The sequence below is a fragment of the Sapajus apella genome, unplaced genomic scaffold (assembly GCF_009761245.1).
Source record: "Sapajus apella isolate SASKATOON/1434 unplaced genomic scaffold, GSC_monkey_1.0 scaffold2, whole genome shotgun sequence".
Classification (NCBI taxonomy): Eukaryota; Metazoa; Chordata; class Mammalia; order Primates; family Cebidae; genus Sapajus; species Sapajus apella.
The window spans coordinates 60,029,661-60,053,566 of record NW_022436942.1 but is presented as its reverse complement, the minus strand read 5'-3'; the positions used below and the strand labels follow the sequence as shown (position 1 = coordinate 60,053,566).

Below are 23,906 nucleotides of genomic sequence, written 5' to 3'. Positions count from 1 at the left end.
AAAAGTTCACAAATTTTCCCAATTCTAGGGCACTTTCTCTCTGTGCACCCAGGGATATGTATATCTCTATGGGTGATATTCATTAATTCCTTGTTCTTTTCAAATGCCAACATGAAACCTGAAAACCTTTCTATTCTCTTCAATTGGATGTGATAGCTCCCTTCTCAGCACAGTGCACCCTTATCAAAACACATTTATATTGTCTTACATTATAGTGTAATTGTTGTTTACTTTAACCTATCACAGAACTTTTGACATTACCATCTAATTTTCCAAGTGAAATAATATTATTAGACTTCTGTCTCCTTACACAGGAGATGCTCTTTTTAAATAGGTGGTTTGCTTTTTCTTTTGAAGGAATCCCTTAGTTAGTAAAGAAATGTAAGCATTTTTTCCTACTGCATCTGAGTAGTGTGCCTAATTATCTACCAGCGCTACCACCCTCTAATCCCCCAACCTGGGAAGACACAAGTAGCAGCTGGAAGGTTTGTTTATATTATTTCTTACATTGTAACACAGCAAATACAAGGGAGGGACTTTAACTGATGTCATAGAAGAACACAGTACCTTAGGATTTCCTCTCACACTGCAGTTCAGGGTGGCATTGTAACCAGCTATGGCATAAGTGTTAACCAAAGGCTGAGTAAACATGGGTGCCTCTGAGAAATCAAAGTCTTCGTATATTGGATTTTTGTAGATTTTACCTTAAAAACAAGCATTACAAATATGTTAGAAGTATGTAAATTGGCTTGAGAATATATTATTGGTGGCTACTTTACTTACTATTAAAACTTCCCTAAACTTAGAAAAACATGGAAAAAGATGAGCATATGCCACATGGCAAACATTATGAGGGGTACAAATGTATAGCCAATCATCCGTGGGACAGAAAGCCAGACTGGTCATCTGAAACTGAACCAGATATTGAGAAAACTTTGGTGTCTTGTTGAGTATTTTGATCAGAAATTTGTTCTAATGTGAAAATTCACAAGGAAGGTTTTTAAAAGAGTGGTTTATGATGAAATGAAAGGATAAGGATGGAATTCAGTTTCTCCCTTTATTGTAGAGTGGATTCCATACGGAGCTACACTGAAGGTGTCCAAGAACAAAAGTAACAGAAACTCTAGAAGTAAAGGTCTACTTTTTCCTGTCTCTGGAGTATTGGCCATTTATAGATCCACTGCCTAGAAGATGGAATTAAAGCCTATATTTTTAAAAATGCAATAATAATATAATTTCACTTAAATCAGTAAAATTAAAAATTTACTTGAACACAATGACCATAATTTTAAAATGTACATTTACCATTTTTTAATTCCCTTTCACCACATCTTTTCTTCCAGTGTTCTCTGTGTAGTCACTGTCAACCAAGGTTTTCAAATGTCAGTCCATTCCCAACTCACCGTCCTTGGCAATCACAGCACTCTCTTTAGTCATGGTGGCATCCTCACTGAGGCCGCACATGTTTTCAGAAAAGACCCGGAAGTAATATTCATTCCCTATGACCAGTTCAGTAATGGTGGCATTGGTTCGGTGATAGTGCTCAATGACAGTGAACCATTCCTAAAAGAAAAAAAAAATAACTGGAGGAAAATCACCTAAAAGTATATAGTTTTTCCAACTGTTGACTGGAATAAATAACAAGGATGTTCCACTAACAAAAAGAAAAAAAGACCACTCATAATTACATGGAGAGTAATAACAATATATATTTCTACAATGTATTGGAACCATCTGTATTTTATTTGTTTAATATTTTACAGCTTATTTGCAATTGACTATGTAATTTAATCTTCATTTACACATTAGATTCATGTACCCTAGTTGTCATCTACTATGTTTATGTTTTTTCATAACCTTTAGGTGTCTGTCATCTATTTATCTACCTACCTACCTACCTACCTATTTGTCAGTCTAGCTATCTTTTGTAGAATAAAGTACGTATACTTAACATTATTATTATTATATATTTTGTTCTTTTTGAGACAGGGTCTTGCGCTGTCACCCAGGCTGGAGTGCAGTGATACGATCTTGGCTCACTACAGTCTTGACCTCCCGGGCTCACGGGACCCTTTCACCTCAGCCTCCTGAGTAGCTGAGACTACAGGCATATGTTACCACAACTAGATAACTTATTTTTTGTAGAGAAGAGGTCTTCCTATGTTGTCCAGGCTGGTCTCAATCTCAAACTCTTGGGTTTTAGCAATCCTCCTGCCTCAGCCTTCCAATGTGCTGGGATTACTGCTCCCAGCTGATATTATTAATTTTGGTTCTTTTTTTTTTTTTTTTTTTTGAGATGGAGTCTTGCTCTGTCATTTTGGCTGGAGTGCAGTGGCACAATCTTAGCTTACCACAACCTCTGCCTTCCAGGTTCAAGCAATTCTCCTGCCTCAGTCTCCCAAGTAGCACACCACCACACCCGGCTAATTTTTATATATTTAGTAGGGACAGGTTTCACCATATTGGCCAGGCTGGTCTCAAACTCCTGACCTCAAGTAATCCATCTGCCTCAGCCTCCCAGAGTGTTAGGATTACAGGTATGAGCCACTGCGCCTGGCCAACTTTAATTCTTTCACGTCTCTGCTCAGATATCACCTCCTCCCTACCTGTTTCCTTTCCACCATCCAACCTCCACCACTTTGGTCACACTCTATCACCTTAACTTGCCTAATTTTTTCCATAGCACTTACCACCTTAAGTTGTCTTCTGTATTTACTATTTTACTTGTTTACTGTCTACGTGCCCCACTGAAATAGGCACTCTGGGATGTCAAACCTGACTTTTCTTCTAACTTCTCCTATTCCCATTGCCTATCATTGTACCTGGCATAGAGTAAGTACTGTGCACAAAATACTTATTAAATACTGAGTGAATGGATGAATGAGAAGTTATAGCCATATTAAAATATTTTTTTCAATTTTTTTCTTCATCAGACCAAGAAATACAGTGGTTTCAAAGTTTATCTTGCAGCAGAAAACCACATTGCACCACATATTTTTAGCAGCATTAGTTAAGAAAATGCATTTGCTGACAACAAGGCACGTCATTAAGAAGTAAATATTTTCATTGAAACTTTTAGGGGCCATCATTTTCTATAAATTTTGCATATTTTAGAGACACTAGACAAATGTAGTTGTGCCTTCCTTTACTCCCAAAGCAGGGTAGGCAAATGTTTATTTGAATATTTATTACATTGTGTTATCACTTGGTTTGATATCTTTCTTCTTGCTTAGATTGTGAGTGCCTCAAGAATAAAAGCTTTTTAAAATTTGATTTAGTCGCTAGAACAGCACTGAACATATAGCAAAAGAATGAAAAAAAAAAAGAATATGTGGCAAACATAATGAAAACAATGTTTCTGGAAGGTATGAATGACTGTGGGAATTTAAGTGAATTCTACTGAGCATTGCATCGGTTGCTTTATAAAATCTTAGTTTTGTAATAATCAAGCAAGGCGTATATTTGTGCTCTCATTTTATAGATGAGGAAAATAGAGATCAAAGAGGCCAGGTGATTGTCCTTATACATGTGGTCTTAAGTAGCAATGCTGGGGTTTAAGTCCAACTCTGTGGCTCCACAGGTCTTGTCTGCTATATCACATCACTTCTCCACAGCCCCCATGGGCCCCCCACCAGTGAGGCCCTCATGCCTCCTTCTTTACCTCTGATGAAATGTGCTTTTGCTGTTGCTGAACCAGAGAAAGCCAGACCTTACCATGCTCTTCTTGTCAGCCTTCTGGATGGTATACCCTGTGATAGCAGCATTTCCATCATCCTTTGGTGGAGTCCATGAGAGAGCGACGTTTTCTCCCCAGACATCCTCAATCTTCACAATTTGGGGTGGACCTGGACGGTCTACAGGATGAATTCATGGTGTCACTGCAAGGTCACTTTCTTTCCCAGTCTACACTTTGTTTCATGAGGATATTTTAAAAGGCCCTTTCCTGTGTTACAGGGGGCGTAACTCCTCTAGACCCTACCACGGGGGCTTCTGAGACCCTTTGCCTTCCAGTAGAATGGATCCAGGCCAGATCCAAGGACACAGATAAGCCTGAACACTCCCTTTGACTTAACAAAACTCAAAAAGGCCTAGCCAGTGGGGAAAGAGTGCTTAGTTGAAAGGGAATGGCCTTTCAACTAAGCAGGGGTGAGAAGGCTGTTATAGGAAGTTGTCCCTTTGGTTAGAGAGGCAAATTTACTGAATTTCAACAAATTTACTGAAATACAATGATAACAATGATTGGAAACAAGGCTTTTTCTAGCTCTACTCTTAAATTTCTTTTATTTTTTATTTTTATTTTTTGAGATAGAGCCTGCTCTGTCACCCAGGCCGAGTGCAGTGGTGCAACTTGGCTCACAGCAACCTCTGCCTCCCAGGTTCAAGTGATTTTCATGCCTCAGTCTCCCAAGTAGCTGGGACCACAGGTGTGTGCTACAATGCCCAGGTAATTTTTATAGTTTTAGTATAGACAGGTTTTTGCCATGTTGTCCAGGCTTGTCTCAAACTCCTGGCCTCAAGTGATCCGCCCACCTCCGTCTCCCAAAGTGCTGGTATTACAGGTGTGAGCGACTGCACCTGGCCTTAAATTTATTTCTTGACATTACAAAAATTACAGAATAATTTAAGTGAGAGGGGTCCATCCATAAGGGGTCCTCCCTCTGTTCCCCTGACTCTGGACAGAAGTAGGAACTAACCTTATTCATTCTTTGGGCAGGTAAGTGTCTAACCACACCTACGGAATCAAAGAATTCAGTGTTCTACTGTTCAACTTTGTTTAGGTACATCTTCCTTATATTAATATTTAATAAAAATTCTTCATTCTCCCTGAAAACTTTATTAGTAAATTTTAGGTGTGGTAAGAAACATGCTAAACTATGGCTAGAATCTATAATGTCTAGAATGCAAGAATCCAACATAAGAAATAATTTTATCATCAGGGAGATGAGAAACTAAGAGTAAGAGAGAGCTGGGTTATAGAATAGTACAGAAGGATTTCATTAAAAACTAGATTCATTAATTTTCTTGAACATATATGCCTTAAATCTCCCATGCTTAGTCCTTTTAGTTGGTGAGAAATCATTTCGAAACAGTAACAAATCTTCCTATCAGTGTTTTTTTTTTTTTTTTTTTGACAGAGTCTTGCTCTGTCACCCAGGCTGGGGTGTAGTGGTATGATCTCAGCACACTGCAACCTCCACCTCCTAGGTTCAAGTGATTCTCCTGCCTCAGTTTCCAGAGTAGCTGGGATTACAGGTGTGTGCACCACCACACCCAGCTAATTTTTGTATTTTTAGTAGAGATGGGGTTTCACAATATTGGCCAGGCTGGTCTTGAACTCCTGACCTCAAATGATCTGCCCACCTTGGCCTCCTAAAGTGCTGAGATTACAATTATGAGCCACCATGCCTGGCCTAATTTATCTATTTTTAAAAAACAAATCTAAAAAAAGACTTTCATGTAGAGCCAGCCTAACAAAACTCCTGCGCTTGCCTTGGGGACAAGGAGAATTCGTCCCTTTTCTGCTTTGACAGAACGTTCTGGCTCCTTTGTCCAAACCTACCAACGATCTGGATGTCAATCGATGCGCTCTCCACGAATTTGTCCACTTTGACTTGCAGATCATATTTCCCGGAGTGGCTCCTCTCTGCTTTTCTAATAAATATGATTGTATCAGTCTCAGAGTTGCGAATGTTTATTTGATTCTTATCAATATCTGCACCATCCTTCTTCCAAGTTAATTCTGGTCTTGGTTTTCCCTAAAAAGAAAGGCAGCAAAAGTAGAGGGAGTAAATCACATTGTCTCAAGATGTTTCTCCAACATTATGAGCATGACAATGGCTTAACCCATTCTAGACAGAGTTGGAAAACACCACCCTTCTAGTCTGGTGGTGAGCAGTTACAGCAGCAAAGCTGTAATCTGCATTCTATGTGCAAGGCACTACCTTAGATATATAACATTGATTATTTCCCTGAATCTTCACATCAAGCTTAGTATCATTATCCTGATATTTTAGATAGAGAAGTTAAATAATTTGCCCAAGGTTTTGCAGTTAAATAAGCACTGGAACCAGGTCTCCCAGCTGGGTCTCCTAGGCTCCAAAGCCTACATAACACAGGATAATGGTTAAGGGTGTGGTCTCTGGGGCTCTGGAATCTGTATCTCGCTCTTGACCCCTTAACATCTGTGTGACCTTGGGCAAGTTACTTACTAAGCTTTCCGTGCCTCAACAGGAATAATGTATATTATATTATACATTATAAATATTAAAGATAATATTTTAATATTCTCTTTATTTATAATATCTATATAATATAATTATAAAGATTGAAGTCCTGAGAAAGCTTCTGCCTAATACGTAAGTTTTTTTTTTAATTAGTGTCATCTAAATGGTTTTTTTGTTTGTTTGTTTAGACAGAGTTTGGCTCTTGTTGCCCAGACTGGAGTGCAGTGGCACAATTTCGGCTCACTGCAACCTCTGCCTCCTGGGTTCAAGGGATTCTCCTGTCTCAGCCTCCTGAGTAGCTGGAATTACAGGCAACTACTACCAGGCCTGGCTAAATTTTGTAGTTGTTAGTAGAAAAGGGGTTTCGCCATGTTGGCCAGGATTGTCTCGAACTCCTGATCTCATGTGATCCACCCACCTCGGCCTTCCAAAGTGCCGGGATTATAGGCGTGAGCCACTGTGCCCAGCCAATATCATCTAAATGTTAATGATTATTATTCTACTGTCCCATGCTGCTCATTTTAGATTTGTCTAGAATTTGACCTCTGTTTCCTCTATCTGTCGAAACTATAAGAGCACAATTTAAGAAATCATAATCCCATTCATGAACCTGAGTTTTCATTTCTATTACAAAGGAATTTTACCCAGGCTCACCCTGGCCGACAGGAACCAAGCATGAATTCTGTCAGGTAAGGCACAGCTTTTCTGTGGTCTCTGAACATGGCTAGGTTATAATAAGAGATGTAGAGCTACATACCAAACCCCTGCTCTCAGAGCCTGAAAAGTGGTTGAGGGTGCTCAGATTCGCACATAGGAAGCAGAGAACAACATTGTTGAAGACGGGGAAAAACAGTTCAAGCTCTTATTTCTGTAAGTATACAACTTGCTCTTAGCCACTAGGGAAAAATGTGGGTTCTCTAATGACACATGGAATGAAAAAAAAAAACACTGAATTAAGTGACAGGGCCATGGATTCTGTTCTTGTCCCTACCATTGACTTGCTGTGTGACATTGGGCAAGCCACTTAACTTCTCTGTCAGCTTCTTCCCTTCTCAAGTAAGGCAAGGAAAATCTGGCCTTCCTGCCTCACAGGGTGTTTCTGAGGATCAAATGAGAAAATATTTGGAAACTCTAGAGGTTATACAAATATACAAACATCACACTCTGGTCTCATCATTCCTTCCTGTAGGCTGAGAATCTCTGGGATGCCAGATCTGTGAGGTCCGTGTTCTCATGCTCTTTTCTCTCTCAGACTCGGTGACAGAAGCTGAACACACAGGCCCCAAGATCTGGGAACTGGGATTAGCTGTGGTGGCAGGAACAGTGTAGAGACTTGAGAGCTGATTCAGCAACCCCAGTGCAGGATTGGGGCTGGGTCCCCAGTGCCTGCCTTGTCGCCACTTGTGGTTTTATTTGATGCTGCAGGAGAAGGAAAGGGGGAAGAACCTTGCCAAGCTACCCGCTTCCTCCTTGACTGTGTGCCGCTTCACTCCCTTTTGGCCTCCATTCTGACTGCATGCCAGGGGGATGTAGAACACAATGCCTCTCCTTAGGTTTGCTCCCAGAGTGCAATCAGGATGACCTGAATTGGCTATCCCTTTAGTTTGGTTTCATGGGAGCCTGGGTTTGAACAGAGTTCTCTCTGTGTGTGCGTGCGTGTGTGCATGTGTGTGTATGTGTGTGAGTGTTAAATGTGTGTAGAAATCTACATTCTAAGGCCAAGCTGTCTGATACAATAGCCACAAGGGACACAGGGCTATTTAAATTTAAATTAATTAAAATTAAAGAATTTAAAAATGTATTTCTCCAGTCACACTAGCTCCTAGTCACACATTTCAAGTGCTCAATAGCCACATGTGGCTAGTGGCTACCATATTGGATAGTGCCAATATAGAACATTTCTACCACTGAAGAAAGTTCTATTGAACAGCACTGTCTGGAAGTGTCAGGGTTGGGAGGTGCAGGGTGTGTGTATGTATTTGTATAAGACCAAAATTGACTATTGTAAGTGAAGACTCGTTAATTTTCTGAAGAACAGATTCTTTTGTTGGAACAATGATTTAATATTGTTCATATATTTCAGGTAGTGGCATCGTGATTTCAGATTTCAGTTGTCCCCTTATTGAAATTATTTTGGTTTGGGGTCATTGTGGGAACTAAGCACGTACTGTTTTCCTGAATGTTACACTGAGAGCTTCACTTAAAATGATGAGTTTTACAAATATATATAGGACCAAAAGAATCTTCAAGCATTTCCTCATTTGGTATCTCCTTGATGTTTCTTTCTTCCCTGCCCATCGTCGTCCCTGAGCTTCAGAAAAGACTGTATCTCATGTGTCTCATGCAGAAAGAAAATCTATGATGGTTTCTATAAATTTCTCTCTCTTTTTTTCTTTTGAGATGGAGTCTTGTTCTGTTGCCAGGCTGGACTGCAATGGCACGATCTTGGTTCACTACAACCTCTGCCTCCTGGGTTCAAGCAATTCCCCTGCCTCAGCCTCCCAAGTAGCTGGAGCTACAGACATGTCACACTATGCCCAACTAATTTTTGTATTTTTTGTAGAGATGGGGTTTCACCATGTTGGCCAGGATGGTCTCATTCTCCTGACCTCATGATCCACCTCCCTCAGCCTCCCAAAGTGCTGGGATTACAGGCGTGAGCCACCACACCTGACCAGATTTCTCTATTTTGATAGCAGGGGATTACTAAATTATTCTCCAACTCTCTTTCATTCTTTGTTTATCTCCTCTTCCTCTGAGGAAATCCTGAATCATGATGAACTTATATGCTAGAGTGCATCTCCCTACTTCCTATAAACCCCACCCTGAAAAGAGAAAATGAGCCACCCCTGAATTCTTACCTGGAAAGGTATAACCAGATTGACAGCTTCTCCAACTCTGCGGATATAGGTTTGCTTCAGGTGTCTTGGGATGCGAATCTTTGGAGGTTCTGAGTGAGGGTAAAATAGCACAATGTTGCAATCAGTATGGTGTCCTGAAAATAGCCTTCCAGAAGCAAAATGGCATGGTGTTCACCAGTGTGTCCTTGTAGTCACATCTCTGCAATAAAATCTGAGATGTGCCACTAACAGACGATATATGGTAACTGGTTCAAAAAAGATTTTTTTTTCAAGCAGAGATATTTTAACACTTTGACTCAGCAAAATTTATCCCTGACATCCTTGGCTTTATTACAACTTTTTGTTGTTGTTTTGGACAGAGTCTCGCTCTGTTGTCCAGGCTGGAGTGCAGTGGCGCGATTTCTGCTCACTGCAACCTCTGCCTCCCGGGTTCAAGCAATTCTTCTGCCTCAGCCTCCCAAGTAGCTCGGACTACAGGTGCATGCCACCATGCCTGGCTAATTTTTGTATTTTTAGTAAAGATGGGGTTTCACCATATTTGCCAGGCTTGTCTCAAACTCCTGATTTTGTGATCCACCTACCTCAGCCTCCCAAAGTGCTGGGATTACAGGTGTGAGCCACCGTGCCAAGCCAAAAACAACATATTTTCTCCTAGGGCCTTATACATACTACGCATGCTTTTCATAGTTGCTTTTTTTTTTTTTCCAGACAAAGTCTCTGTCAGCCAGGCTGGAGTGCAGTGGTATTGCTCACTGCAACCTCCACCTCCTGGGTCCAAGTGATTCCTGTGTCTCAGCCTCTAAGTAGCTGAGACTACAGGCACATGCTACCATGCCTGGCTAATTTTTGTTTTTTTATTAGAGATGGGGTTTTGCCATGTTGGACAGGCAGGTCTCGAACTCGTGACCTCAGATGATCTGTCCGCCTTGGCCTCCCAAAGTGCTGGGATTGCAGTCGTGAGCCACAGTGACTGGCTGGTTATTCATAGTTTCTAACAGTGAGTATATTTGCAGTGAACATTCCACAAAAGATCTATAGGCACCACATTAGTGGGGAGAACTGTCCATTCTTCCCTACCAGAAAAAAAAAAAAAAAAAACCAAAATGTTAGCACTCAGCTAGCTATTTAGGTGACTCTCTTGGAGTTTGATAGTAACTTTCTCCCTGTGTAACTATGGTGAAGTACATAGCAGGCAACTCTGACCCACTGTGCATTAAAACTCATTAATTAAACATCATGAAGGTACTAGAGCATGTTGCTGCAAATCCGTCAGGAGCAGGGAATCAAAGGCTCATCGGCTCACGGGGATGAAGCAGTTCTCCTGACTTATTTCCTCAAGTAAAAGTGGAGCTTCTAAGAAAAAAGTCACCTATTCATCCTCCGACTCAGTTGTATGGTGCTTTTCCTGGGGACAACCATTGTACTGCAGTGAGCAGCCTAAGTGCTTCAGACATATTTTGCATTTCATTGTCACACAAGTCTAGAACAAAACCATACTCAAGGGCTAAGATTTGATGAAAGTTATCCTTATTTTTGTTTTGTTTTGTTTTGTTTTGTTTGAGACAAGGTCTTGCTCTGTCACCCAGGCTGGAGTGCAGTGGTACGATCTTGGCTTACTACAGCCTCCGCCTCCTGGGTTCAAGTGATTCTCCCACCTCAGCCTTCTGAATAGCTGGGACCACAGGCATGTGAAACCACACCCAGCTAATTTTTATATTTTTAGTAGTGACGTGATTTTGCCACATGGCCCAGGCTGGTCTTCAACTCCTGGGCTTAAGTGATCTGCCCATCTTGGCCTCCCAAAATGCTGGGATTACAAGCATGAGCCATTGTGCTCAGCCAAAACTAATCACGTTTATGCTTCAATAAGAACACTCTAAGGGCCAGGCTTGGTGGCTCAAGACTGTAATCCCAACACTTTGGGAGGCCAAGACAGCTGGATCACTTGAGGTCAGGAGTTCAAGACCAGCCTGACCAACATGGTGAAACCCTGTCTATACTAAAAATATCAAAAAAAATTAGCCAGGCATGGTGGTGCATGCCTGTAATCCCAGCTACTTGAAGGCTGAGGCAGGAGAATTGCTTGAATCCAGGAGGCAAAGGTTGCAGTGAGCCGAGATTGTCCCATTGCACTCCAGCCTGGGCAACAAGATCAAAACTCTGTTCAAAAAAAAAAAAAAAGAGGAAGACTGCCAAACTGGCCCTTTTATTTCAACTGTTGAGTGCATGGTCGTGAGGAACGCAAGGTTGGCTAGTATGGTTCCATGGCAATGACTTGATTCATGCTAAGGTAGCAACAGTTTTACTCACCTTCACTTTTATACTATCAGTGCAGATGTCAAAACATTGAAAGGCACAAATAATATATTCACATTATTATGAAAATGGTTTTAACCCTGCAGATCCATTGGAGGCACATGGTTGCTGCAGGGATTGTTTGCATGGTTGCATCAACACACACTCTCTACACTGGGAATAGGCAGCCCGGCCAGAGTTGGCACCTGGAACCAGGAGAGGTTAACTAACCAGCCCTCAGAGTACCAAGAGAAACCTGAAGGTGATCTCCTGCATTGCCTGAAGAGAGCTGTTTTGTTAAGTTCTTACTCATAGGAAGCATTAACAAAATATCAAAGGAGTAACAACAAAATAGGAGGTTTTGAGAAAGAAAGTAGTTCGGGCCAGGCGTGGTGGCTCACACCTGTAATCCCAGCACTTTGGGAGGCCGAGGCAGGCAGATCACAAGGTCAAGAGATCGAGACCATCATGGTCAACATGGTGAAACCCCGTCTCTACTAAAAATACAAAAATTGGCCAGGCATGGTGGCAGGCGCCTGTAATCCCAGCTACTCAGGGGGCTGAGGCAGGAGAATTGCTCGAACTCGGGAGGCCGAGGTTGTAATGAGTGGAGATCGCACCATTGCACTCCAGCCTGGGCAACAGAGCGTCTCAAAAAAAAAAAAAAAAAAAAAGTTTGAAATTAAAAAAAAGCAAACAATGTAAAAGGGAGTCTAACTTTTGAAAGCCTTGTCACCTACCTATGATTTCCTTCACAAGAATGGGCTGAGAATAGTACTTGGGCTCACTGGCACCAGCTGCATTAACAGCCTTCACACGCACAAAGATCCTCGCATCTGTCGGCAGACCTGTGATGGTGAACTTCGTCTTGTCAATCAGCTCTGTATTTGCAACTATCCAGTCCTCAGCTGAAGTCCGTAAAAGAAAAGGAAAAGAAGGAGGAAAACTGTTTAGTGAAAAAAATGATCTTAACCATTACAGTCAACTCCAAATTAGCATTTTACTCATAATAAGAAATCATTTAGAGAGATAATGACTTTGGTCTGGACTCATACTACATGAGTGGACATTTTTCATATATTAAATAAAAAACGACCTAAAATAACTAATGTAAATAACAGGAAAAATAAATAATCAGATTCTGCTGTTTCTGAAAAACTTCTTATTCAGCATGAAAGCATCCTGAATAATAGCAACTCTCCACAAGAAATTTGTAGCAGTTTTATTCCAATTTGGTTTTATAATGATTCATGCAATAATGATAGCTAGCCATCTATACACATTAAAGCTCAGAAAAACAGGAAAAGGCTATCTTTATGAATGAGAGACACTGACCTTTATAGTCATATATATATGTGTATATAGATATAGATATAGATATAGATATTTTTTGAGACCGAGTCTTGCTCTGTCACCCAGGCTGGAGTGCAGTGGCGAGATCTCAGCTCACTGCAGCCTCCACCTCCCAGGTTCAAGCAGTTCTCCTTCCTCAGCTTCTTGAGTAGCTGGGACTATAAGTGCATGCCACCACAGCTGGCTAGTATTTTGTATTTTTAGTACAGATGGGGTTTCATCATGCTGCCTAGGTTGGTCTCAAACTCCTGAGCTCAGGCAATCCACCCACCTCGGCCTACCACAGTGTGGGGATTACATGTGTGAGCCACCGTGCCCAGCCCCCTCCCTTTTTTTTTTTTTTTTTTTGAGATGGCGTCTCTCTGTGTCACCCAGGCTGGAGTGCAGTGGTGTGATCTTGTCTCACTGCAACCTCCATCTCCTGGGTTCAAGTGATCCTCCTGCCTCAGCCTCCCGAGTAGCCAGGATTATGGGACTATAGGCACGCACCACCACGCCCGGCTATTTTTAGTAGAGTTGGGGTTTCTCCATGTTGGTCAGGTTGGTCTCAAATTCCCGACCTCAGGTGATTCGCCCACCTCGGCCTCCCAAAGTGCTGGGATTACAGGCATGAGCCACCGTGTCCCGCCATACAATATATTTTTATATTGGTTGATTTATTATAGTGAGACACTAACATGGGTATAGAAAACCTGATCATGTTTATTCACATTCATGAAGAGAAAAAGCTTATATCACAAATAGAAAACACAGTTCATGGGCTGATACCTCATAAAGAGTTGGTACAATTCTATCCTTGCAACCAAAATCTAATTTTTAAAAAGTTTTTGGTAGCTTTGTGTATAACATCAAGAGAATTTTAATCCAGCATCCAGGGCTTACAAATGTTTCAGCATCTAAAAGTTAGTGTTCATTTTGCCCACAGAAAGAAAGAATACTTCAATCTAACATTATTAACTCACTGCTCCCTCTCCCTCAACTCTAAGGATGTGAGTGTGTGTGTGTGTGTGTGTGTGTGTGTGGTGAGTATACTTCATGCTTGGTCATCTAACATTCCCAGAAACATCATAATATAGTAAGAAAGTTTGAGAGCTTCACAGCATACTTTACCTGGCAGATCAAACGCAGCCTCCCCATTTTCATCAGACTGTTTTGCTGATGTACCTTTGAGAATCCGTCATTAAAATTAATTAAAGACACCCACTTTCACACCAGAAGAATATCGTATCAGCAGTCAGCATTCTCTGTTAGTAAAGTATGCAAAGTGTGCAAAGAGATTTGTCCTCAGAGCAGTGACGGAAGAGACCAAACGTGTTAGGGGGGTTCCTCAGGAGAGCACAGCCTGCTCTGTGCAGACTGCGGCTTCTGTCCTGAGGCACCTGCCACAGAGAAGAGGAGAGAAAAGAAAAGAGAAGAGGAGAAAGGAGGCTGGGACATCTCCAGCGGTGGGAAGAAGAGATAGAGAGGTGCAAAGCAAGATCCTGAAGAAAACGGAGGAGCGGGTCCTGGAATCCGCCGGGGAGCAGCACACAGTGAGACAGTCTATCCTTGTCCCTGTCTCTGCCACCCCAAAAGAGGAGGATTCCCCTGGGTCCCCAGGGAACACGGTGCTCCCACAGTGGGGGTCCCTCATTTGAGACTGGGAGTACAGGCCCTTGGGGTAAGGCCAGTCCTATTTCACCAGGGCCCAAGTTCTGAATAGAATTGGAGGCTGCCCCAGCAGCTCAGGAGGCAGCCCTGGTTCCCATGACAATGAACTCTGTGTCAAGAAAACACATTGAGCCTGCCCAGATCCCTGCATCCCACATGGGTGGCTCATAGGGTGGTCTTGGGCGTGCAACACTGGTTTGGGATGATGACTTTCTCAGTATTAAGAGAGGAGTGGGGACATTGGGGACTGGACTGGCTGTCCTAAGGGACCTTTGCCTTTGTCTTGTTCTAACCCTACCAGGAATATCCAGGAGAAGGAGCAGGCAGCTAGAATATCCTGGCAGCTGGGAAGGCATGTGGAGAATAAAAATTCCTTATGTTGAAAAAGAGACACATCTTTAAACAAACAGTCAGCTTGGGAGCTTCTGTGTTGGTATTTTCATAGTCGAGAGACAGTAGATGAGAAAGTGAAAATAAGAGACTGAGAAAACATATACAAAAGAGTGAAGAACTAGTAAAAGTGACAATTTCAAGAGAAAACAGGACGAAACAAGACCGGGGGGAACGAAAGTAGCCCATCTCTTCACATTGGAACCACTTTAACTGAGGGAAACACAGACAAAGAAGATGGTGTCCCGGGGAATGGGGAAGGAATATGTAAGTTATTTAACACGTGAGGAGAATTTTTAAGAAAGGAAAGAAAGAACTAGAGTGCAGAAAGAAAACAAAGAAGAGTACAATGCTGCAGGCATTCAAATAATAATAAAACAAAAACGAGAGAAAGGCAGAGTCCAAAACAACACACGATCTTAAAAAACAAAGAATTCTCTTAGAGAATAAAACCTGACGTCTCTAAAAGCATTAAACACTATAGAAAATTAGTCTGGAGGACAACAGCCATTAAAAGAGAATGAAGAGTCGGCAGCCACATAAAGAAAATAAGAAAAGACTGCAAGAAGAAAGAGATACACGTTATGAGAGAACTTCCATAGAAAGCTTGTTCCAAAACGTTACTCGGCAAAATAGATACATAATAATGACTGTGTACATATACATATGTATACACAGATATACATATGTATCTACACAGACCACACGCAAAATTATGTAAAATACACTTCGTTGTATTTTATCTAAGGTGGGTAACATCAAAATGACAGCCATCTATCATTTTGCTGTATCTTCTTACTTTTTAAACCTATCAGAAAGAAAAGAGTAAAGAATTTGCTCGATTCATACATACACAAAAGGTTTGTGCTCAAAAGCCATATCACACATAAGATTGGGATATTCTGCTGGCTGGACAATATAAAAAAAAAAAAGGATGGAGTGCTCACGATTTTTTTAAACGAAGGGGAAAATGGAAAACAAATAAACTGAAGTGCTCAAGAATGTGCTTGTTGCATTAGTGACACTACCCCCCTCCCTTGCTGGGTTAACCCTGGGAAGTTTCTGCCAATGTTTCCATTGGTTTTGGTTAGTGGTTTTCAAATCCTGGAGAAACCAAGCGTAGGACTCCGTGTGTGGAGTACAGGCTAGAGGGATAGAGGCGTATTCGGATACTTCATCGTCTCTTTTGTCTTCTTCCCTTCAGAACAAAGGTGAGCATTTCTACAGGTGCCCAATCCAGGGGCCTGGGATTTCTTTTTCGGCAGTTTTCTCTTCAGAGGAAGTTTCTTCTCCATAGGGAGCTTCCTCCAGGGGAGGTGCATTTGTGCTCACATTCCTGATTTCCCAAATGTGCCCCGTAACCTCCTTCCTTCATTTGGAGGATCCATATTAAAATTTGGTGTCCAAAGATTTTTCTTGAAGGTGAAGTCTTGGGCTACTGTTTGTGGAGTGTGAAAAAGTTTCCTGGTTGATTGTTTACCTACCATTGTCTAGAACGGAGCCCAAGTCCAGAGCCATTTTCAAATGTCATTTCTTTCTAGTTACCGCAAATAAGAAACCGAGAAACACTACAGGATTTTGGTAAATTTCACGTTCTTTTGGTTTTCAGGTAATTCTGGCCCATATTTTCTTCTGTCATTTTTTCTTTTTCTATTGTCTCTATCAGTGATTTAAAAAATGTATGGCCTTGTTTCTCTTCCCCTCCTAAATTTAACTGATTACATTTTTTTTTGAGACACAGTCTCTCTCTTTGTTGCCCAGGCTGGAGTGCAGTGGCGTGATCTTGACTCATTGCAACCTCTGCCTCCTGGGTTCAAGCGATTCTCCTGCCTCAGCCTCCCAAGTAGCTAGGATTACAGGAGCGTGCCACCATGCCCAGCTAATTTTTGTATTTTATTTTTTTAGTAGAGATGGGGTTTCACGGTATTGGTCAGGCTGGTCTCGAACTCCTGACCTCGTGATCTGCCCACCTTGGCCTCCCAAAGTGCTGGAATTACAGGCGTCAGCCACCACACCTGGCCAACTGATTACATTTTTGTATCCCCAACCCCTGAGAAAAGTTACTGCTGCCTATTGAACTTATTTCTTATATGCTCTAGGATTTAATGCTGCTTCCTTTAAAACTAAAAGCGCTTCTTAATTCTTCTTATTTTTAGATGAAGGCAAGTTATGATCACTAGCCAAATATGTAGTCTCTTTTTATTACCCAGAATAGGCCACTCTTTTGATAGTAAACTTTGGCTCAGTATAGGTTTTAGAATTTCCCACTGGCTTCATTGTAACTAGACTTTTATTTTGCTGTGGTGCAATTCAATCCCACCAGTTCAAGAAGTGGAAGTCCCTGAAGTTTTGTTACAATCTCTTCTTCCCATGTCTTAGTTCACTTATGGCATCCAATGTGGCAGCCTGGCAAAGGTACTTTTGAGATATCAATTTATAAGCACCAAGAACTAAAAAAGGGCTTAGTTTTTATACATCTCAGAAGGACAACATTGGCTTAATCTTATTTTCAGTAGGAAGGTGATGCATTCTCAATAAAGAGAGGCAAAAGAAAGGGGAGGGACATATCTCACCTATTGATGACAGTATTCGTTTTATCTACTGGTTGTACTTACTTCCTTCAAAGCAATACTCTAGCACATAGCCATCTAAACCTGCCGCACCAATCTGGTCTGGGGGGCGCCACTTCATTGTGACAGTCGTGTCAGTGACAGAGTCCACAGTCAGAAGAGTAGGAGGGCTTGTTACAGCTTAAAGATAAAAGAGACAGAAAAGAATAAGCTATCAACAACACAGCTTCTAGTACAGGAACCGTGATAAAATCAACTGAGATACAAATAAAAATAGACATGAAAGCCCTACATCTTAATGACATTCAGTTAAGACACCTTGAGCATGGTTGTATGCAAAGCAAAGATGTGATCAACGTGAGAATTTTGGAGATGCTTTCATGTGTTTTTTCCAAATTGAGAAACTGGTGTGGGAAGCTAGAAGACCCAAGGAAGTTGAAGAAGTCAAGGATTGGGATCTAATAATCTAGAACAATTTTCCTGTTGTTCTCCAATTTCCAAGTGCAAACTCTTGTATTATATTTTCTTTCCATTGAAAAAAATACCTCATGGTCATAAAATAATGGAGACACCTTTCTTTTCTTTCTTTCTTTCTTTCTTTCTTTCTTTTTTTTTTTTTTTTTTTTTGCCTTCACTGAATTAACTTTTTTGATCAACAGGTAACATTTAAGATGTGACCGTAAAGCAAAGAAACCAGTTTCCAAGTGTGGCCTGTTGAACTCATCTCAATTTGTTTTAGTGACAGTTGTTTACACTAAGAAGTCGGGTTATATTAATAGCCTAATACTTTCAGAAGGGCAAATGGAGGGTAGTCATGTGTTCATGGACTCAGCAACATGTTTTCAGTGGGTAATGGCAACCAGAGCCACCCACAGTTGGCACTGGAATTCTGGTAATGAATTCCAGGGCCTATGTTATGAAGTTATTCAACTTGACCAAACCTACTTTTTAATTTCTTAGACATAAAATTGTCCCTATTTCCAAGCTCCTGCCCATCTACCACTCTAAAAACCATCTAGGCTTGTTCCAGTTAGGGATCAGAGAGAAAGCAGCCGTACTCTGGGGCATTCATTTCCATGACAAAGACTCATCTCTATTGACTTACCCAAAGGAACAAAAGGCTTGGAGGGCATACTGGGCTTGGAGATGCCGATGGCATTGACTGCAAAGATGCGGACCTCATAGGCTACACCTTCAATCATCTTCTTGGGCTCAAAAGTTGTTTCTTTGCAGAGATCAAAATTCAGCCTCATCCACCTGGAGCTTTGTTTCTTCTTCCTCTCAATAAAATATCCTGCAGGTATGCAAAATGAGAACTATTAACTACACAGCTATAGTGCAGGAACTGTGATAAAATCAGCTGAGATACAAACAAAAATAGACACAAAAGTTCTACATCTAGGTCCTCCTAAATTAAACTTTGTCAGATATCAGAAGTCCTTAAAATTTTGCCTTTTGTTAGCGATCTATGTAAAATAGTCGTACATGTATGTAAATATTTTTAACCTACCTATTACAAGAGAATATAAATATTAATATAAAATATAGATAAAAATAATGGGACTGAAAAATTAAAATTGTACTACAAAGAGAAGAAAAATGGATCACAGATAAGTCAGCCATAGCAACTTAGTCACTATAGGTAAACAATGTATTCAGAGCCAATGTAGTTGATTCTGAGTCCCAGCAAGGAAGAGAAGAAGGCAGAAATGACCAGTTTTGTAGGTCTCATTGTTAGCAAAGAGAAAAAATTCTCATGCCATAGGGGAGGCAAATTCTTCTAAGCGTTTAAATCTTTTTTTTTTTTTTTTTTTTTTTTGAGACAGATTCTCACTCTGTTGCCCAGGCTGGAGTGCAGTGGTGTCATCTTGGCTCACTGCAACCTCCATGCCCCGGGCTCAAGTCATCCTCCCACCTCAACCTCCTGAGTAGCAAGTAGCTGGGACCACAGGTGCACACAACCACGCCTGGCTAATTTTTGTATTTTTAGTAGAGATGGGGTTTCACCTTGTTGGCCAGGCTGGTCTTGAATTCCTGGTTTCAAGTGATCTGCCCACCTAGGCCTCCCAAAGTGCTGGGATTATAGGTGTGAGCCGCCACGCTCAGCCTAAGCATTTAATTCTAAAAGAAATTTCTTCATAGACAAAATCCCGTAGAATCAGACATTCACTGGCTAGGATAGTGGAAACTAGGTTTATAGTTGCTTCAAAATTAGTGTGTATAAATAGCAAACAAAAAAAAGAAAACCAGAAATCAGATGATATTCATCAGAGCTGTTTAAATCTCAAGTAATTGCAGAGCATCTCAACATATATATTTCATTTTGAATGCATAAAGTCACAGTGAAATAGGTTTTCTTCTAAATGCAATATTTTAAAATGTGCGCTGTACTAAGCTGTGTAAAGAGGACACAACTGCACTGGCAGTTACACAGACTAGCCAACACGTAGTCACCTAGAATTGGAGACCCTCCATCGTAGGCAGGGGGCTCCCATTTCATGATACACCAGTCATCTCCCACTTCCGTCACACTTGGTGCCACTGGAGGATCAGGGAGGTCTGTAGCAAACAAAAAATTGGATAAAATAAGAAAGAGGGAGTACAAAAAAAGAGGAAAATATGTTGGTTGGTGATAATCATAGAAACTGTTATGTCAGTACTTTTCCGTGTTTATTGAATTACACTTATGATATGGTTTGGCTGTGTCCCCACCCAAATCTAATCTTGAATTGTAGCTCCCATAACTCCCACATGTTGTGTGAGGGACCCAGTGGGAGAGAACTGAATCACAGTGGCACCTTCTCCCATGCTGTTCTCATGGTAGTGAGTAAGTTTCAAGGGATCTGATGGTTTTGTAAGGGGAAACCACTTTGGCTTGGTTCTCATTGTTTCTCTCTTGTCTGCTGCCATGTAAGACATGGCTTTCACTTTCCACCATGACTGTGAGGCCTCCCCAGCTACAAGGAACTGTGAGTCCATTAAACCCCTTTTTCTTTATAAATTACCCAGTCTTGGGGGTATCTTTACCAGCAGCATGAAAACAGACTAATCCAGTAAATTGGTACTGGCAGAGTGGGGCACAGCTGTAAAGACACCCAAAAATGTGGAAGTGACTTTGGAACTGGGTAACCGGCAGAGATTGGAACACTTTGGAGGACTCAGAAGAAGATAGGAAAATGTGGGTAAGTTTGGAATTTCCTAGAGACTTGTTAAATGGCTTTGACCAAAATGCTGATAATGACATGGACAATGAAATCCATGCTGAGGTGGTCTCAGATGAAGATGAAGAACTTGTTGGGAATTGCAGTAAATGTGACTCTTACTATGTTTTAACAAAGAGATGAGAGGCGTTTTGCCCCCACCCTAGAGATTTGTGGAACTTTGAACTTGAGGGAAATGATTTAGGGTATCTGGTAGAAGAAATTTCTAAGCAGCAAAGCATTTAAGAAGTGATTTGGGTGCTGTTAAAAGCATTCAGTTAAAGGGAAACAGAGCACAAAAGTTTAGAAAATTTGCAGACTAGAGATGAAATAGAAAGAAAAACTCATTTTCTGAAGAGAAATTCAAGCAGGCTGCAGAAATTTGCATAAGTAAGGAGGAACCAAATGTTAATCCCCAAGACAATGGGGAAAATGTCCCCAGGACATGTGAGAGACCTTTGCGGCAGCCCCTCCCATCACAGGCCCCAAGGCCTAGAAGGAAAAATATGGTTTTCTGGGCCAGGCCCAGAGTCCCCTGCTGTGTGCAGCCTAGGGACTTGGTGCCCTTCATCCCAGCCACTTTAGCCATGGCTAAAACGGGCTAGGCTGTGACTTCGGATAGTGCAAGCCCTAAGCCTTCTCAGCTTCCACCTGGTGTTGAGCCTGAGGGTGCACAGAAGTCAAGAATTGAGATTTGGGAGCCTCTGCCTAGATTTCAAAGGATCTATGGCAATGCCTGGATGTCCAGGCAGATGTTTGCTGCAGGGAAGGAGCCCTTGTGGGGAACCTCTGCTAGGGCAGTGTGAAAGAGAAATGTGGAGTTGAAGCCCCCACGTAGAGTCCCTACTGGGGCACTGCCTAATGGATCTGTGTGAATGAGGGCCACCATCCTCCAGACCCCAGAATGGTAGATCCACCAATAATTTGCACCATGCACCTGGAAAAGCTGCAGACACTCAACACCAGCCTGTGAAAGCAGCCAGAAGGGAGGCTGCACCCTGCAAAGCCACAGGAGTGGAGTTGCCCAAGACCATGAGAACCCACCTCTTGCATTAGCATTACCTAGATGTGAGACATGGAGTCAAAGGAGATTATTTTGGAGCTTTAGGATTTGACTGCCCCACTGGATTTCAGGCTTGCACAGAGCCTTTAGCCCCTTCGTTTTGGCCCATTTCTCCCATTTTGAATGGGGGTATTTATCCAATGCCTGCACCCCTACTGTATCCAGGAAGTAACTAACTTGCTTTTGGTTTTACAGCCTCATTGATGGAAAGGACTTGCCTTGTCTTGGATGAAACTTTGGACTGTGGCCTTTTGAGTTAATGCTGAAATGAGTTAAGGCTTTGTGGACTGCTGGGAATGCATGATTGGTTTCAAAATGTGAGGATATTAGATTTGGGAGGGGCCAGGGGTAGAATGATGTGGTTTAGCTGTGTCTCCACCCAAATCTCATCTTGAATTGTAGCTCCCATAATTCCCATGTGTTGTGAGAGGGACCTGGTGGGAGAGAATTGAATCAGGGGAGCAATTTCCCACATACTGTTCTCATGGTAGTGAATAAATCTCATGAGATTTGATGGTTTTATAAGGAGAAACTCCTTTGGCTTGGTTCTCATTCTCTCTCTCTTGTCTGCTGCCATGCAAGCCATGCCTTTCACTTTCCACTGTGCTTGTGAGGCCTCCCCAGCCACAAGCAATTGTGAGTCCATTAAGCCTCTTTTTCTTTATAAATTACCCTGTCTCTAGTGGGTCTTTATTAGCAGCATGAAAACAGATTAATACAAATTAGTAACTAATTTGGGCAAAAATTTTTGCTCAATATGGGATAAGAGAAGATGAACCTGCCCCTTGCCCCAAATAGAAATAAGAATGTCTCCAAATCCCTTAAACCAGTGTCCCAACATTACAGAATAAGCACCAGATGAAACCTAAGACTCTCATTCCTTACCTTGAAAATGTTAACCAAGAAATTATTGTCTAAATGTTGAATATGGTTGTCGTTGTTTTTAACCACCAAGTGAACTTCCAATAGAACTGTGTCAAGGAGCTTTACATCAATTGAGATACTCAAGATGTTGGCTGGTAGAAATCCAAGTCAGAAATGACAAGTCACAATATCTTGTAAATATAGTTTGGTGTCTGATAAAAATGACCTTAGTTTTTGGTCAATTTGAAATATGTCATTTAAGGAGAAACTAAAGTGAGAAGAGGAGAGCATCAGACCTTGGAAGAGTAGTTATCTGCTAGACTAATTTTTCTCAGTTTTGGGCTTAGGAAAAATGCACTTACATAGTTGTCTAAGAACCAAAGCAGATCTTACCTCTCTGTAATGATTGTGACGTGAGAAGTTATTTAGTAATTATTTTTCAGTGATGTTTAAAGGGCATCAAAAGGGAATATGACTTTGGAGAGCTAATTGCCAGTAACCCCAAATGGCTCACCTTAGCTACTCTTCCTCCAATGAGAAGTCCTCTAGGCAAGAAAAAAGAAGACAAAGGAAAGAGAAAGGAAGGAAATGGAAGGCAAGGACAAAGAAGGAAAGTCTATTCTGAATCTCGACATGTCAGCTTGATTCCAGAAGTTTGTTTACCTGGAGGACTTACCCACAACTTTAATCTTGATGCTTGCATGTGCCTCTCCAGCTTCGTTTTTCAGATTGATATGGTAAACACCAGAGTCATCCCTTTCAGCTACATCAATGACCAGAGTGCTGCTATCTGGATAAGATTCTGCCCTTATTCGACCACTGCCCTCCATTATAGCCTAAGAAGGAGAGAAACAAAATGTGGCATGATTTACACAACAACAATGGCTATTCAGAGGGTCTTATAAATTGAGCAATTTAACAGACGATATAGTGTATAGATTATATAGTGTATTTAGCAGACTATATATTGTAACTATATAGTGTTCAGGCCTAATATATATTTTTCTCAGTTTAATTCTCCCCCAACTCTAATGACAAGGTATTATTATAGCATCTTACACATAAAGAAACTGAGACTTAACTTGCTCAAGGTCACACAGCTAGGAAGTAGCAGAATTGGGATTTGATCCCAAAGCCCGCTAGCCACCAACTTTTCCAAGAGAAAATTGGAGGACTAAAAATACAAGTGCAGAAGTGTCATTCTAGGAGAGGAGTCCCTGTGTATGAAATTAGAAACCCTCGAACTCCTATCAGAAACTAAATAATGACTTGTTCATTTTCTTAGATGTTTGGAAAATTTTAAAATACTGAAGAGGATTGAAGAAGGCTGCAAGGCCAATTTTCCATTTTCTTCTTCCAGTAAAAACATAAAAGAATGAACACCTAATTCCCAAAGTAAAGACAGAGTGAGGTTGAGCCTCCTATTATATTTTCTT

The 23,906-nt window shown here is 41.3% G+C and overlaps 1 protein-coding gene across 17 annotated transcripts in view; it reads right to left on the bottom strand.

The window, feature by feature from the left end:
• The window catches only part of MYBPC1 (myosin binding protein C1), a 101,598-nt gene that overhangs the window by 7,365 nt on the left and 70,327 nt on the right, over window positions 1–23,906 (bottom strand). For 7 of the 17 annotated variants that reach the window (XM_032299129.1, XM_032299110.1, XM_032299177.1 and 4 more), the window contains 12 exons: window positions 23,147–23,306; window positions 19,798–19,902; window positions 18,449–18,637; window positions 17,389–17,523; window positions 15,573–15,581; window positions 13,844–13,897; window positions 12,121–12,288; window positions 9,086–9,174; window positions 5,561–5,756; window positions 3,715–3,854; window positions 1,404–1,563; window positions 568–704 (listed from right to left, as the gene is read on the bottom strand). In XM_032299129.1, the coding sequence (XP_032155020.1) occupies window positions 568–704; window positions 1,404–1,563; window positions 3,715–3,854; window positions 5,561–5,756; window positions 9,086–9,174; window positions 12,121–12,288; window positions 13,844–13,897; window positions 15,573–15,581; window positions 17,389–17,523; window positions 18,449–18,637; window positions 19,798–19,902; window positions 23,147–23,306 (1,542 nt within the window). The remainder of the gene's footprint in view (window positions 1–567; window positions 705–1,403; window positions 1,564–3,714; window positions 3,855–5,560; window positions 5,757–9,085; window positions 9,175–12,120; window positions 12,289–13,843; window positions 13,898–15,572; window positions 15,582–17,388; window positions 17,524–18,448; window positions 18,638–19,797; window positions 19,903–23,146; window positions 23,307–23,906) is intronic. The other 10 variants (XM_032299208.1, XM_032299219.1, XM_032299232.1 and 7 more) reach the window with 2 other exon arrangements.